The sequence below is a fragment of the Schistocerca cancellata genome, chromosome 5 (assembly GCF_023864275.1).
Source record: "Schistocerca cancellata isolate TAMUIC-IGC-003103 chromosome 5, iqSchCanc2.1, whole genome shotgun sequence".
In the NCBI taxonomy this organism is placed as follows: domain Eukaryota; kingdom Metazoa; phylum Arthropoda; class Insecta; order Orthoptera; family Acrididae; genus Schistocerca; species Schistocerca cancellata.
In genome coordinates this window covers 427,182,091-427,198,765 of record NC_064630.1, presented here as the reverse complement: position 1 = coordinate 427,198,765, position 16,675 = coordinate 427,182,091, and the positions used below count along the sequence as shown (strand labels likewise).

General features: G+C 39.2%; 1 protein-coding gene across 1 annotated transcript in view; it reads left to right on the top strand.

The window, feature by feature from the left end:
• LOC126188283 (alpha-L-fucosidase-like) overlaps positions 1–16,675 on the top strand; it is a 104,352-nt gene that overhangs the window by 26,023 nt on the left and 61,654 nt on the right. Inside the window, exon 2 of the mRNA XM_049929866.1 lies at positions 7,634–7,775. Coding sequence (XP_049785823.1) covers positions 7,634–7,775 — 142 coding nt within the window. The remainder of the gene's footprint in view (positions 1–7,633; positions 7,776–16,675) is intronic.

Below are 16,675 nucleotides of genomic sequence, written 5' to 3'. Positions count from 1 at the left end.
CAATTAAAATAAATTATTCATTTAAATGACCATCAGTTAACAACAGTCAAATTAGTACAATGTGTCTTGTCACTTGCTATGGCGGTCCTGTAAACTGTCACGATACTGTGCTATTATTTGTTGTTGCTGTTCTTTAGGTATTACTACTCTACTACTCTGTTATCCAACAGAGTCTTGTATATAGTACACCATCTTGTGGAACAAAATCAGAATGATGCATTCCGGTGGCATTCTACATCTCTCTCTTGTGATTCTTTCAGTTCTTCTATGGAAACATCATCTGTTTGCACGACTCTTAAATTTTCTTCTAAGTGCATCAACGTTTCCATGCAAACAGCCGGGTTTATGCGGCACTGTATAATCAGATAATTTTAATGCCCACCTAGTAAGATGACTGCTGGGGTCCATTAAACTCAGTATCCATACTAGTGTGATGTGGTCTGTAACAACAGTGAATTGCTGACATACAAATAACATTTAAATGACCATCAGTTAACAACAGTCAAATTAGTACAATCTGCTTTCCATACATCCATCATTCTCACAGTTGGTAGTTACTTGGTTGTTACAACCAAGTATTTTCAAAAATTAAAGTATAATAAATTTTCATTAAAATGGTCTACTGCACTTGTTGAGAAATTCTTGGATGGAATAGAAGGAGTCCAAAAATTCTTTTAAATTATGTTTAAATTGTGCCCTGTCTGAAACAAAACTCTTAATGGTTGCTGGTAAATTACTGAAAATATGTGTTGCTGAATACTGGACTCCTTTCTGGACAAGAGTAAGTGATTTTAAATCTTATGTATATTGTTCTTATTCCTAATATTGATACTGTGTACTAAGCAGTTAGTTGGAAAAAGAGATGTATTATTTACAACAAACTTAATTAAGGAATAAATATACTGAGAAGCTGTGGTTAGTATGCCCAATTATTTGAACAGGTTTGACAAGATGTTCTTGGATTTACACTACACATTACTCTTATTATATGCTGCTGTACTCTAAAAATTTTTTCTTGGTTTGTGGAGTTACCCCATAATATGATACCATATGACAAAATGGAGTGAAAATAAGCCAGTTTTTTTTTATATTTATATCTCCTATGTCTGACATCATTTGCATTGCAAACACAGACTTGTTTAGGCACTTTAGCAGTTTGCTAGTATGTCGCTCACAACTGAATTTATTATCAAGTTGTAATCCCAAGAATTTTACACTCTCAACTTCTATTTCCATGTCATCATATTTTATACACACACTAGAAGAAAATCTCTTGGAAGTTCTGAACTGCATATAGTGAGTCTTCTCAAAATTTAATGACAGTGAATTGGCTATGAACCACTTATTAATGTCAGTAAAAATTTGATTAGCTGCCCTTTCTAAATTTATATTTGATTTACTATTTACTGCAATGTTTGTATCATTTGCAAATAAGACAAACTTGGCCTCTGGTAATGTAACAGATAACAGGTTATTAATACACACAAGAAAAAGTAGTGGACCTAGTATGGAACCTTGGGGAACACCACATGTAATTTCTTCCCAGTCAGATGATGTCTGATTGCCTACTGCTGAAGAGTTACGTAATGACACCCTCAGTTTTCTGTTAGTAAGATATGACTGAAACCACTTTGCAGCACTACCAGTGATGCCAAAATATTTTAATTTACTTAAAAGAATGCTTTGATTCACACAGTCAAAAGCCTTTGACAGGTCACAGAATATGCCAATTGCCTCTAATTTGTTGTCTAATGAATTAAGGACATTTTCATTGTAAGTGTAAATAGCGTTCTCCATATCAGAACCCCGGAGAAACCCAAACTGTGACTTTGAAAGTATGTTATTTTCACTAAGGTGCATAAGTAGACACTTGAACATAACCTTTTCAAAGATTTTTGAAAAAGCTGGCAAAAGTGAGATCGGTTGGTAATTTGATGGCATTTCTTTGTCCCCTTTCTTGTGGAGAGATATAACTTCAGCATATCATGTTCCTGTGGTAAGTGATTGATTACACAAATAACTTAAGATATTACTAAGATCACATGAACACTCTTTTATTAACTTTGTTGCTATGTTATCATAACCACTAAAATGCTTTGATTTCAAGGACTTTATGGTGGATTCTATTTCTTTGGGTGAAGTAGGTGTCAATTCCATTTTACTGAGATTGCTTGTGCGCACTGGTCTCTGATATTCCATTGCATTATTTACTGAACCTGACAACCCCATGCTCTCAGTAACAGAGACAAAATACTTTTTTAAATGGTTTGCAACACACATGCATTTGTTACCAGGGTTTCATTTATTTTTAGAGCTATTTGTTCCTGCTCATTTCTGGTCCTACCTGTATCTGACTTAACTATATCCCATATTGTTTTTATTTTATTGCTGGATGTATTTATCTTCTTCTCATAATGCAGGTGTTTATGTTTATGGATAACCTTCTTCAATATTTTGCAGTAATTTTTGTAATGAGCTATAATGCTAGTATCAAGGGTTTCCCTACATATCAGATAGAGTTTCCTTTTTGTCTCACATGATATCTTTATCCCTTATGTGATCCTTGGTTTCTGATTAGACTTCTGCATAATTTGAGTTACCTTCAGGGGAAAACTATTTTCAAATAAGGTGCTAACTTTATTAATGAATGTTTTGTGTTTTCCGTTTGTGTCTTGGATGCTGTAAACATCCATCCAATTAATTTCTTTGAGCAATCTCCTAAATTTCTCAGTTTTTGACTGTTTTATTGGGCTTCTGTACTCAGTTCTGATAGATGTTTTACCCTGACAATTTTCAGAATTTAATGTTAGGTGTTGCATGTCATGGTCAGATAGTCCACTTACTACTGGTTTTGTAATGTGGCTTAGTTGCCTAGAATTGTCTATAAAGATATTATCAATGGTAGTCTTAGAACATTTGTATACCCTAGTTGGGAAATTTACAGTAGAAATTAAATTGAATTACAATGTAACTGATTTCAGTAACTGTTCACTGACAGTGTTTTTCAGGACATCTATATTAAAATCACCAGCAACCGCTAGTTCCTTGTTTTTTTTAATTTTAGATGAGATAATAAATCTTCAAGACCATTTATAAACAGGTTGAAATTTCCTGAAGGAAATACATACGCCTAGAAATGACTTTCAGCTGTATATTTAAAGGTTGACTTGTCCAATGTCTTATGCATAAGCTGCTTTGTAGACAGCAGGACCAATAAAAATACAATACAACACAATAAAGGTTGTTAATGTGCAGGTGAATTGCCATTTCCAGCAATGTGTTACAAGGATGTGTACTATTGTTATGATTTGAATTGTTGTTAAAAATTCTCATTTTCTTGCTTAACCACTTTTCAGATAATTGTGTATGATGTTGGGCTGGTAAACATTCAGTATTTGCTGAAAGTTAACTTCAAGTACAAATTTTAAATTTCCAGTGCCTGCACCTAACAAAATATAAAATAATCCGTGTATACAAAGGATGAAGAAATGTGCTGTTATTATTTTTATATTATGTCTTGTTATATTACTTTAGCACTTTATAGTTGTTCTGTTTGCTTAGTCCTCCAATCTCAGATGGTAATTATTGGAACTGCTGGTAATTATTGAGACTGAAGCTGTGTAAAAATAAACACTCTATCATTTAAGACTGAGTATAATGCCTGAATTCTTGAACTGCTCATTTTATACACGGAGCTGTTTTCTCACAGCTTAAAATGTGTTTGATTTTTACATGAAGGAACTGAAAACGTCACCTAATTTGCTGAAAATTACTGAATTTTCACATATTGATTTTAATCTGATGAACAGTTTTCTGTTCTTATTAAATTCTTGCACTGTGATTCAAACAATTTGTATGATGATTTTATGCCATCACGTATGTTTAAAAGGTTTGATTCCACAAAAAATATGTTTTTTGTTTAAAAACATTCATGGAAACTATCACATGGTCTTAATGTAAACACCTAAAAATCAAAGTATTCAACATGATGTATGAGATTTTGGAGTGATAAATTGTAATTAATTATTGGTTTCTGTCATAAAAGTTTTTTTTAAATTATGATTTCACAAATGTCACTGTCATAGCTATTAGATCAAAAACAATTTTAATCAAGTAAAATTTTCTGTAAAAGCTTTAATTCTTTTCTTTGATAAATTTGTGTTTTTAAGGTTACATCATAACAGAATTGTGTCAGCATTTGTTCTGCATTTGAAGAGAACTGATATTTTTGTAGCATTTTTACCCGAGTGTTTTACAATGTAATGTTCACCATCTGTGTATTTAGAAGTTGAATAAAGCAACAAAAAAAGGAAGCTTAGAAGAACAGAAGAAAAGTTTGCGAATAAAATGTTTTTGTCTCAGTTTGTTCTGATTTAGTGTCAGCAGTTACGGGATTGCTGTTAATTCAAAGGTAGAGTTAGTAAACCAGAAATTGTTCATCTAAAAATGGCTTTCATTTACACAACTTACCTGTTTACGTAACCTTCAGATCATAAATCCAGTAAAGGAGACAACTTGCTGTTCGTTCAAAACCAGTGTGTTAATAACACATTTAGAAAAATAGAAGTCCTTACATTTGTGGCAGCAGCACCATCCAACACACGAAGGGCTGATCTACGGCACTGCCGACACAAGTAGGGGCAGCTTTACCGTTACGCCGAATTTCGGCAACAGTGCGTGGCACACCGTACCGCACGGGGACAAAAGCAGGTGGACAGTGCGAGCTAGCCGACGCGACGCAACACATGTCTCTCAGTTCTCCTGCCGCGGACCACATGCGTCGAGTCAATGTGACTCCACTGTAAATGCGTACGCGTGGTCGTAAACACAGTCGCCGTTCCGCAGTGTGCACCGTACTGTTAAAGTGTCTTTCGCTCCTTCGTGGACGTTACGGCGCCCCCGGTCGTGCCAGGAGCAGAACATTCTGTGACCCAGCCTTTTGTCTCGCTCGGTCCACGCGGTCGCGCCACGGCTCATCACTGGAGTGTATACCCTCCGTGATCGGTGATCAAGCCGTGCCGCCAGTGCAACTCACCTGTATGGACAGACACTAGCGACGAATGGTATTTGTCATTTATTGTAATGGTAGGAAGAATAAATGTGTCCTGTCCCGAAACTGCTTTAGTTGTTTTTTTGTCACCAAGCCTCTCCCTTGAGCATAGTGCGTGGGCTCGGCAATAAAGCCGGTTCACTGCACGTGAGTGACTGTAAGCGGAGATACCACACGTTCCCGCTTCACATTTTTTGTCAACTTATGTCTTTACTCATCCTTGAGATCTCAAAATTTGTGTGGTAAAAATGCTAAAATTTGTTGTGAAATCAGAGCATTATCAGGGAACTTGTCTTGGGGAAACTTGTGGCAACTCTGCTAAAGGTGTGTCCAGGCCTTGGATAAATATCGCTATTGTCGTGTTTAGGCCAAATGGCAGCATCTTAAATTGATAATATTTTCCCTCAAATAGAAAAACTGTGTAAGGTCTTGAATCTTTGTATAAGGGTACCTCTCAGTACACGGCTGTTAAATCCAATTTTGCCTGTTGAAAATGAGACAGTAACTTGTCAATACCATTTCAATCTGTATAGTTCTTGAATATAACACTAGGTGCAGTCCTGAAGATTTCTTCACTTTCCATAATGAATTGTTGTAAGCAATATAACTTTTTAAGAATGCCGACATAATCACTGTTTTGTCCTTGTTTATCTCAGAAATCTCCTTTCTATCATAATAATGTGTTCTGTAAATCCTAATTTTGGTCTTTGGGTAGTACACCTGATTTGTGAGCTTCCTCACAAATACTCTTTATTACCTCTGTTTCTGTAATCAGTTCTGTAATCAGCTGGTCATCTACTGCTATAGCCTTTGCTGTTTCCACGATATGGATGTGGTCTGCTATTCATAATTAAGGTTTAAAGGCAAGTGTATTATATAAAAATAACATTTTATAAGCTGTATTTTGGAATTCGTATGACACTATATTACCCTGCAATCTAAAGATTCTCTGTAATTCAAAATCCAATCCTATCCCAGCAGTACTGAATATTCAAGTAATTTAATGTTTGATTATGAACACAGTCATTTAGGTTTATGGGCAGTCGCATTCCTTCTTTTATCAGCCTTCCTTTATTCCCATTAATACTTACTGCATATATGCCTGCTATAGGAAAGATAGGGCACACACATTTCCTTTGAAGAATTGATGTTAATTACTGGTATATAATCAATGAAGAATTGATGTTAATTAATGGTATATAATCAGTGTTTGACTGCCTGAGTGTAAAGATATTTCCACTTTTACTTCAAAGATTTTTTCTGATGATGACTGGGCGAGTTATTTCTTGCTTTTCTTTATTATTCTTCTCTAGTAACCAATCTTTTATTGAAACTGGGTACATTATAGCCACCAATTTCTCTTTAAATGGGCCTACACTGTCATTGTCATGTCCTCGAGCCTGCCCTCTGTTCCAGAACATCCATTGTTTTCTGAAGGGCTGGATCACTAAAGACTGATGTATGTGTTGTTATTAGTAGCTGTGAAACTCTGATTAGTCTGAAAGGACGATGTAACCATTTTTAACTGATTATCTCTCTGTTCATCTTGATCAGAGTTACTCTGCTTCCTTACTTTGCAAAATGTACTTTCATTCTGGTGCAGAAACCAAGAGGGGTAGCAATTTCCTTCCTGATTTTCTGAAACTTGTGTTATCAGTCTGAGAGTAATCTATCTGTTCCTTATTTAATATATAATATCCTTCCAAGAAAGTTAATAGATTACTTATCGTTTTCCAGTCTATATACCAAATTTCCTTTCTCACACAAGAAGACAACCTTCTAAGTGAGACTCTGATTGAGTGATTGTTCTCCAAGGGTTTGTCTAGGTGTTTTGAGCTAGTGAAATGCCAGAACTTCTTTTGTTCTGTGACTTTTTCATGCATTGTCAGGATCATCTTCTTCCACGAAGGCAGGCACAACTCTGAGGTGAGGGTCCACTGCAAGGATAAAACATTAGGAACAGTAAGTGTGACCAAATGAGAGCTGCTGCCAGCCCACCTCATCCACTGGAAATGCTGTTTCCAATGCCATTCAGTTAACATGCTTGTATAGAGAAACCTTATGCTCAACACGTGTGTCCCACCTTCCACACTACATTAAATAATTTTTTTTTTAGCAGTTGACGATTGTCATTGGTCAGTCCTAAATGCAATGTGCAGCACAAAGTCGTATGTTACACTATGCTGTGGAATGTCGCCTGTGTCTGCTATGCAAAGCCGTTGCAGTCTGACCAACTCTGGACACATTTATAGTACACTAGTCTTACTGCTTCAGATATCCAGGGTACAGCTATTCATAACAACAGAGAACATCTTTTTCTTGAGGGAAAGAAAAGGAATAGTGAAACCAGAACTTTTATGAAATAGCAGATTTCATATTAACTGATGTGCTCTTTACAATTTTGCAGATAATTGTGTCAGGGGTTTGTTAATACAGTGGATCTCAAAGAGAAAAACAAATAAGTATATAAGATCCAGTAACAACATTGTTTATAAGTTTTCTTGCTGCCATAGTTGGCTTGAATAGTTACTGTCATAGCAAAAACTGCTGAATATTTTTTTCATAAAAAATTTTGCATTTCAGAGTCCAACAGCAGCAGTTATGCAGAATATATGAGAGACAATTATAGGCCTGGTTTCACTTACCAAGATTTTGCTCCTGACTTTAAAGCCGAGTTTTATAACCCTGATGACTGGGCAGAAATCTTTAAAAATTCTGGAGCTAAGTGAGTACATTTATGTAACTAGTTACTTCATAATAAGAATGTAGCTTGTAAGGTAATAAATTGAGTTTACTAATCATGTGTACCACACAATTAAAAATAGCTCTCTGATTGGTATGATGAAAGAAATAAAGTAACAAGTACAAGAATTAAGATTTGAGGCATGTCATTATCCACATGGGAAACTATGTCCCTTACTAGAGTACATGTCTCGGTGAGCTTTCTCTCCATGCATTTGGTGAGTTCCCTGCAAGAAAATTTATTCATTCATTTCACTGCACTTTTTGTAGCCAGTGTACACTAATTTGGCACATATCAGCAACTGGTTCATCTGTCCAGGGGCTTCGACATGGCACCCTACAGACTTCAGATACTAATATGTGTCAACACCTAAATAATTACTCAGGTGTTTATCCATAGCTGCAGTTTTCCTTAATATTTGCAAGATTTTCCTCACTGTGTTTTTTTTATTTTTATGAGTCATTGCAAAGGATGAATTATCTGTGCTGCACATCCTCTGCTGTCATTCTGCATTCATTACTCACAAGCATGGGGCAGCTGAGCTCACAGACAACCACCTTAAGGGTGGATATCATGTGGTTGGCTGGGAGCTTGGTGAGACACTTTTAGGTCTGTGGAATACAAATGAAACTCATAATGTGTGTGGCCCAACACCTCTCACAGCTTCCTCCATATGCACACCAGCATCATAGAAAATAATAATGAAAAAAGTTTGATGTCATGTCATAGCAGAAAACTGCTGTCTTTGTATAACTTTCAGTACACCAGTGTCACTTTAAAGCAGCCTTCATTTAACTGAACTGTAGATTTTGTCTCCAAACTCATGTGATGTTTCAAATTTATGATATTTAAACTCATTACATTACGAGTGAACATCATACAACCTGAGGAAGATGTGAGTAGACTGTCCATGAACGAGAAATGACATGTTCATCCTGACCATAATTTTTAACTGCATAGGTAATTATCCAGCCAGAAGTTGGGAATTCCCAAGTTTGGAGTTTGTTGTGTGAGGGGGGACAAACACTATAGGTTTTCAAGACACTGCAACCTTTCAGCTTTAATATATCTTTTTCATTGGTTCTCACAGAAACAGCTGTGAAGAGCAATTCTTGAATGCACACAGGACCACAAATACTGGAACTGACAGCAACATATACAGATGCATAAAAAAGAACACTGTATATGGGAAAAAAGAAACATAGTAGGTTCTAGGCCAATTCAAGCTGGCTAAATGTCCATTGACCTAGTTGCTTATAATTTTTTGAGAAAAGATATGTTATGCATAATATACCTGCAGTGTAACTTTAACAATATAAGGAAAAGAATAGATTGTTACTCACTGCTAAAGATGACTATTGAGTTGCAAGCAGGCAAAACATAAAGACGTTACACATTTAGCTTTCAGCCAAAGTCTTCTTCAGAAAAGAAAAGACACAAACATTCATTCACACAAGCCAGCTCACCCCCCACACACAACTGCCATCTGTGGCAGCTCAGACCAGAATGCAACTGACATAAGGAACGAAAACAGCAATATACAGGGGGCAGGCAAGGGAAAGCGCTAGTAGGGTATGGGTTCGGGGAGGGAAGATTGCTGTCTGGCAGAGTGTGCAGGGAGTAATGGAGACATGTCAAGACTGCCACCAGGTGCAGCATCAGGAGGCTGTGGAGCAGGGGGTCAGCAAGGGGGGAGGGGTGGAAAAAGAAAGGAGCAGGGAAGAGGAAAGACAGATGGGAGAATTGGCAGAGGCTGGCACACAGTGATGGTGGGAAATGTGAATGGGGAGGAGTGGATAGGACAGAGGGGGTGGAAACTGCTGAGTGGAGGGTGTGGCAACAGTACGTTACCGCAGGTTGATGCTGGTATGATTTTTGGAGTGAAGGATGTGTTGTAAGGATAATTCCCAACTGTGCACTTCAGAAAAGCTGGTAGTGGATGGGAGGATCCAGATGACCTGTGTTGTGAAGTAGTGATTGAAATCAAGCATGTTATGTTCAGCTGCATGTTGGCCCACTAGGTGGTTTACTTTGCTCTTGGCCACAGTTTTGTGGAAGCCTTTCATCCTGGTGGACAGCTGATTGGTAGTCATACCAATATGAAAATATGTGCAATTATTGCAGCAGAGCTGGTATGTGTCATAGCTGCTGGGCCAGCCTGTGATGAGTTAGTGTAAGCCTGTGACAGGACTGGTAAAGGAAGTGCTTTGTGGGTGGATTGGGCAGGTCTTGCACCTGTGTCTTCCACATGGGTATGATCCCTGTGGCAAGTGTTATTATTGGGATGGCATAGAGATGGACTAGGATCATGTGGAGGTTGGAGGGGAGGTTGGGAGTCATAACACTACTTTAGGAGGGTGGGAAAGATCCTTGGTAGGGTGTCCCTCATGTCAGGGCATGATGACAGGTAATCAGTGCTCTGATGAAGGATGTGGTTCAGTTCTTCCAGTCCAGAGTGGTATTGGGTGACAGAGGGGACATTACTTTTGTAGCTGGTTCTTGGGGGTGGTGGGAGGATTGGGGATGTTTGAGGGAAATAATACACGAGAGCTGTTTGAGGACTAGGTCCGGGGGAGATAGTGTCTGTCTGAGATGGCCATGGTGAGATTTTCAGCATACTGTGCAAGGGAGTTCTTGTCACTGCAGATACACCATCCTCAGGTGTGCATGCTGTATGGAAGAGACTTTTCAGTGTGGAAGAGGCAACAGTTGTCAGAATGCAGGTACTGTTGGTGGTTCGTGGGTTTAACGTGAACAGAGGTGTGGGTGGAGCCATCAGAGAGCAGGAGGTCAACGTCCAATAAGGTGGCATTCTGGGTTAAGGACCAGGTGGATTGGATGGGAGAGAAGGTGTTGAGGTTGTGAACGAATGAAGATATGGTGTCTTGGCCCTGAGCCCAGATTATGAAGATATTATCAATGAACCTGAACCAGACTAGGGGCTTGAGATTTTGGGAGACTCAGAACGTCTCCTCTAGATGGCCCATAAACAGGCTGGCATAAGAAAGTAACATGTCGGTGCCCAGGGCTGTAATGTGAATTTTTTTGTATACGTTCCCTTCAAAGAAGAAATAATTGTAGGTTAGGATTAAATCAGTGAGATGTATTAGGAATGTGATAGTGGGTTTGGAGTCTGAAGGATGTCAGGAAAGGCAGTGATCAATAGTGTCAAGATCATGGATATGAGGGATTTGTGATTGGTGTAAAGAATGGCAGCTAACTCTAAATATAGATAAATGTAAATTAATGCAGATGAATAGAAAAAAGAATCCCATCATGTTTGGATACTCCATTAGTAGTGTAGCACTAGACACAGTCACGTCGATTAAATATTTGGGCATAACATTGCAGAGCGATATGAAGTCTGAATAGCATGTAATGGCAGTTGTGGGGAGGGCAGATAGTCGTCTTCGGTTGATTGGTAGAATTTTGGGAAGATGTGGTTCATCTGTAAAGGAGACCACTTACAAAACACTAATACGACCTATTCTTGTGTTCTGCTTGAGCGTTTGGGATCCCTATCAGGTCGGATTGAGGGAGGACATAGAAGCAATTCAGAGGCGAGCTGCTAGATTTGTTACTGGTAGGTTTGATCATCATGCGAGTGTTACGGAAATGCTTCAGGAACTCGGGTGGGAGTCTCTGGAGGAAAGGAGGCATTCTTTTTGTGAATCGCTACTGAGGAAATTTAGAGAACCAGCATTTGAGGCCGACTGCAGTACAATTTTACTGCCGCCAACTTATATTTCGCGGAAAGACCACAGTGATAAGATAAGAGAGAGTAGGGCTCGTACAGAGGCATATAGGCAGTCATTTTTCCCTTGTTCTGTTTGGGAGTGGAACGGGGAGAGAAGATGCTAGTTGTGGTATGATGTACCCTCCGCCACGCACCGTATGGTGGATTGCAGAGTATGTATATAGATATAGATGTAGATGTAGATTTTGGTGTATCGGGAAGTGGTGTCAGCAGTAATGAGAAGATAAAGGGATGGGGATGATGGAGAGCCAGTGAAGAAAGTGGTTGTTATGTCTGCATGGGAGGCCATATTATGGACAGTTGGTTGGAGGTGTTGATCAGAGAGGGCTGAAATTCATTCAAAGTGGGCACAATAACCAGTTACAATGGTGTGTCCAGGATTTTTGCATTTCTGGGCTTTGGGGAACATGTAGAAGTTGGGTGTGTGGAGTGAAGAGGAGAAACAGATTCAGGGGAGAGGTTCTGGGAAGGGCCTAAGGCTTGAATAAGCAATTGGAAGTTAAGTTGGACTTCTGGGATGGAATCACTCTGGCAGACTTTATAGGTGGAGTAGTCAGATAATTTGCAGAGGCCTTCTGCCAGGTAGACACTGTGAATGAAAATGACAGTGTTGGAACCTTTGTTTGCAGGTAGGGCGATTAAGTCAGGATTTGTTTTGGTGTTTTGTATGGCTGTCCTCTCTTCTGCTGAAAGGTTGGTGTTCTGAGGAAGGAACCTGGGTATGGACGTTGAGGCCAAGTTGGAGGTAAGGACTTCCTGGGAGGTGACATGCCAGTGGTTAGATAGGAGAGTGGGAGGATCAAAGTCAGATAGTGGTATGAGCTTGGGGGAGACAGGGCTCAGTGTTGGAATTAGCTTGGCTTTGGTTGGAGGGATTTCTGGCAAAGAAGTGTTTCCATTGCAGGAACTGGGAGAAGGAGAATAGGTTAAATTTGAGTGTAGAGCTAAAGGTAAGGTCTTTTGAATGGAACTGACATTTCTATTATGCTGAGGATTTTGATGGAAAGGCTGACAACAGTTTCTGGGAATGTTTCAGCTCTGGATTTATTGGAGTGTTGGTTGAGAGTTTTGGGGGTTTTGGCTAATTAAAAAGGTCATCTGGGCAGAATCTGGGTGCTGCCAGGTGTACAAGTTTGAAGTGCAGGTTTTTTGCCTAGAAAAACATGTTAAATTCAGAAGAATGACAAATAGTGTTTTATTCAAATATGCTCAGTCATTTGTTATGCATTTTTCCCCATCTTTCAGGCAATTTGTGAATACCAAGCCAGGAAAAAATTTCTCCTGTTGCTGTGAATCATTCATTGATCCATTTTTCACATCTTTCTATGAACTAAAGCATTGCTCGACAAGTGCATGACCCATTGATGCAAATAAGTGGTAATCGGAAAGAGCCAAGTCTGGTGAATAAGCCACATGGGGTAGAACCTCCCAGCTGAATGCTTCCAGTGGGTCACGAGCTGATTTTGCCATATGTGAAAGAGCATTGTCATGAAGAAAATTGACTTTGTGTTGCATCTTTCATTATTGTGGCCTTTTTTCAACCAGCAAACAGTCCAAATCGATCAATTGCTGTTGGTAATGTTTAGTATAAACCATTTCCCCAGGTTTTAACAGCTCATAATAGACCACACCCCTCTGGCTCAACCAGAGCATCGTCTTTCTGACAAAGTGATTCAGTCTTGCAGTCAATGTGGATGGTGTGCCTGGGTCTACACTTGATTTTTTTGCACTTGGGTTCTTGAACTAAATCCACTTTTCATCCCCTGTAGCTATATGATGCAAAAATTACTTCCTTTTGTACCGAGTGAGCAAAATGTCACGTGCTTTGAGCATTTCCATTTGCCTGTCATTCAACTCATGTGGTACCCATCTATCGGTCTTCTGAATCTTTCCCATCACTTGTAGCCAATTGCAAACAGCTTGTTGACTAACGCCTGATTGCTTGACATGGTATTTTTTGTGTTTGCAAATCATCTTCATTTAATAATGCTTCCAATTCAACATCTTCATATTTTTTGGCAGTTTTCCACACTCCTTGTCTGCAACATCGAAGTCACCATTTCTGAAATGCTAAACCATCATTCACCCATACCTTCCAATGGAGCATTTTCGCCATAAGATTCTTAAAGTAGTCAGTATGATTCAGCAGCAGTTTTCTTCTAACTGAAACAAAAAATTAATGTTGTCTGCAAATGCTCTTTGTTAGATACAAATTTTGACATGTTGAACACAAAACTATGCACACACTTTCCCAGTTTATCACTCATGGATGCCTGATACTTGTTGATGACGCAACAAAATGGCACAGTGTCAAATGTTTATAGCAGAAGCTGCGCTGGCATGACACCTGTTGTCTGAAATCCAAATTTCATATTTGCACGCCTGGTATGAGGGGTTGACAAGGAGGAACACTGTAGGTAGGATAGGGGTTAGCTAGTGGTGTCCGTAGGTGGCAGCAAGATGTCAACAGGCTATATAACTTTTGGAGGTGGTGGCTGGAATGCTCCTCTAGGACCGGAATAGGAAGTGCTGAGTGGGTGGATTGGCTTCATATTCCTATGGAAGATGCAGGTGCAAGACCTGCCCAATCTGGCTACCCAGCACTTCTTATTCCAGTTCTGTCACAGATTTATCCTACCCCGTCAGAGGCCAGGCTATGTGTGAAAGCAGCCCTGTCTTACACCAGCTCTACTGGAATCATTGTACGACTTTTGATATTGGTATGACAACCAACCAACTGTTCACCAGGATGAATGACCACTGCCAAACTATGGCCAAGAGCAAAGTGAGCCAAACTTTCACATATACGACCTTCTTTTATGATTCTTAAACCAAGTGTTAGCGATGATTAAATTATGCTCCGTGCAAAACTCTACCAAGTGACTTCCTCTTTCATTGCTTTCTCTCAATCCATAGTCACCAACTATTTTTTCCTTCTCTTCCTTTTCCTAGTACTGAATTCCAGTCGCCCATCACTATTAAATTTTTGTCTTCATTAACTATCTGAATAATTTCTTTTATCTCGTCATATCTTTCATCGTCTCATCATCATCATCATTATCATCTGTGGAGCTAGTTGGCATATAAATTTGTACTACTGTGGTGGGTGTGGGCTTCGTGTCTATCTTGGCTACAATGATGTGTTCACTATGCTGTTCATAGTAGCTTACTTATAATGCTATTTTCTGATTCATTATTAAACGTACTCCTGCATTACCCCATTTGATTTTGCCTTTTTAACCCTGTATTCAACTGACCAGAAGTCCTGTTCCTCCTGCCAACAAACTTCACTAATCCCCACTATATCCAACTTCACCTGATCCATTTCCCTTTTTAAATTTTCTAGCCTACCTACCTAATTAAGGGATCTAGCATTCCACTCTCCGATCTGTAGAACGCTAGTTTTATTTCTCCTGATAACAACATCCTCCTGAGTAGTCCCCACCTGAAGATCTGAATCCTGGACTATTTTAACTTCTGAATATTTTACCCAAGAAGACATCATCCATATTTAACCATGCAGTAGAGCTGCATGTTTTTAGGAAAAATTACAGCTGTAGTTTCCCATTGCTTTTGGCCATTCGCAGTACCAGCACAGCAGAGCCATTTTGGTGATGTTACAAGGCTAGATCAGTCTGTTACCCCTGCAACTACTGAAACCCTCTTCATGAACCACACATTTGTCTGGCCTCTCAACAGATACCACTCCATTGTGGTTGCACATACAGTACAGCTATCTCTATCACTTAGGCATGCAAGCCACTTGACCAGCAGCTAAGTCCGTGCTCGATGGAGGGAGGGGGAAAGGGGGTTTGTCTATTCATGAAAGAAAATAGCACCATTTTGGGATGTTGCCCTGCAGGGCAGCATGAGAGCTGTGGTCACTGCATATTAAATAATGGGACTGTGCCTGTGGGAAGATTTTCAGCCACACAACAGTTAATATGACTAATCTCAGTGGACAGTTAAGTGATACAATTGTAAATGAGCCATCTTGTATTTTTATATGAGCTGCTTTGATTATTGAAATGAACTATGGCCACTGCTGCTTTTTATATGGACTGGATTAGACTTATGGTAGGATAGTGACTACTGTGCATCTTGATAGCTGCATGACTAAAGTGATGTACACGTTACGTGTACTGTGGAAATTGATATAACATTCCCATATGGCACTTCTATTAATAAGTGGCTTGTTTCCACTATCACAAGACTTATTTTGAACTAACCTTGATAACATAATATGCCTGCTCAATGAAGTTGTGAAGCTTGGACTTATATTAATTTCAATAAGGACCTGTTATTGTTTGGTTTGTGGACCAGAGGACAATTTAATCCATTGTTATAGAATGCTACTTCTTTGCTGAATAAATGTGTGTTGGTTCTAAAGTGAGGCTTACAATGCAAGAAAGGCCATTAATTGCTGGTATCTATCACAGCCACTTTATTTAATTCTTTAATGACCATAATTCTCATGCCACCAATGGGGGTGTGTGGCAAGAGACCAAAATGGTGCAACAATTCTTTCACTAACAGTTGAGCAAAACCTCATACTGTTAAACAACATTTAGCCCACATGGTACCTTCACCTTATCAAGGCTTGGTGCTGTCCGTCCCATCTCTCTGCTCTCTTGAATTATATTGTATCTGAAGAATCTAATTCAGTAGTTAGGCTTATACTGTATATCTACAATTGCCAGAATCAATAGACAAATGGTATGTGTTAATGAAACAGGCTTCTTCTTTTACATCTTGCTGCTCACGCATTCCATTGCAGGGTTCTAAGTGTTATAACGTCAAGTTTAACACATATATTTCAGAACGACACAACACATATAAGTCATAGAGTAAGTTGACAAGCAAGACATGTGTACACGTTAGCATTCGAATGAGCACTGAGTCCCAGTCTAGGGGCCGCTGCTCAGCTGGCCGCTTAGGTGGCGCAGCTGCTGCATGGCTGGCAGACAGCGCCGCACGTAGAGGACGCACGTAATTGCGCGGCGGTGCTTTGAATGATTGGCAAGTCACAACACTTTTCCCCCCTTTGAAATTGTTGCGCTGGTCTTGATGGAGGTGTCCTGGAGATGGCTAATGTCCATAGGCGTTGTTTGACTTGCTGTAAAGT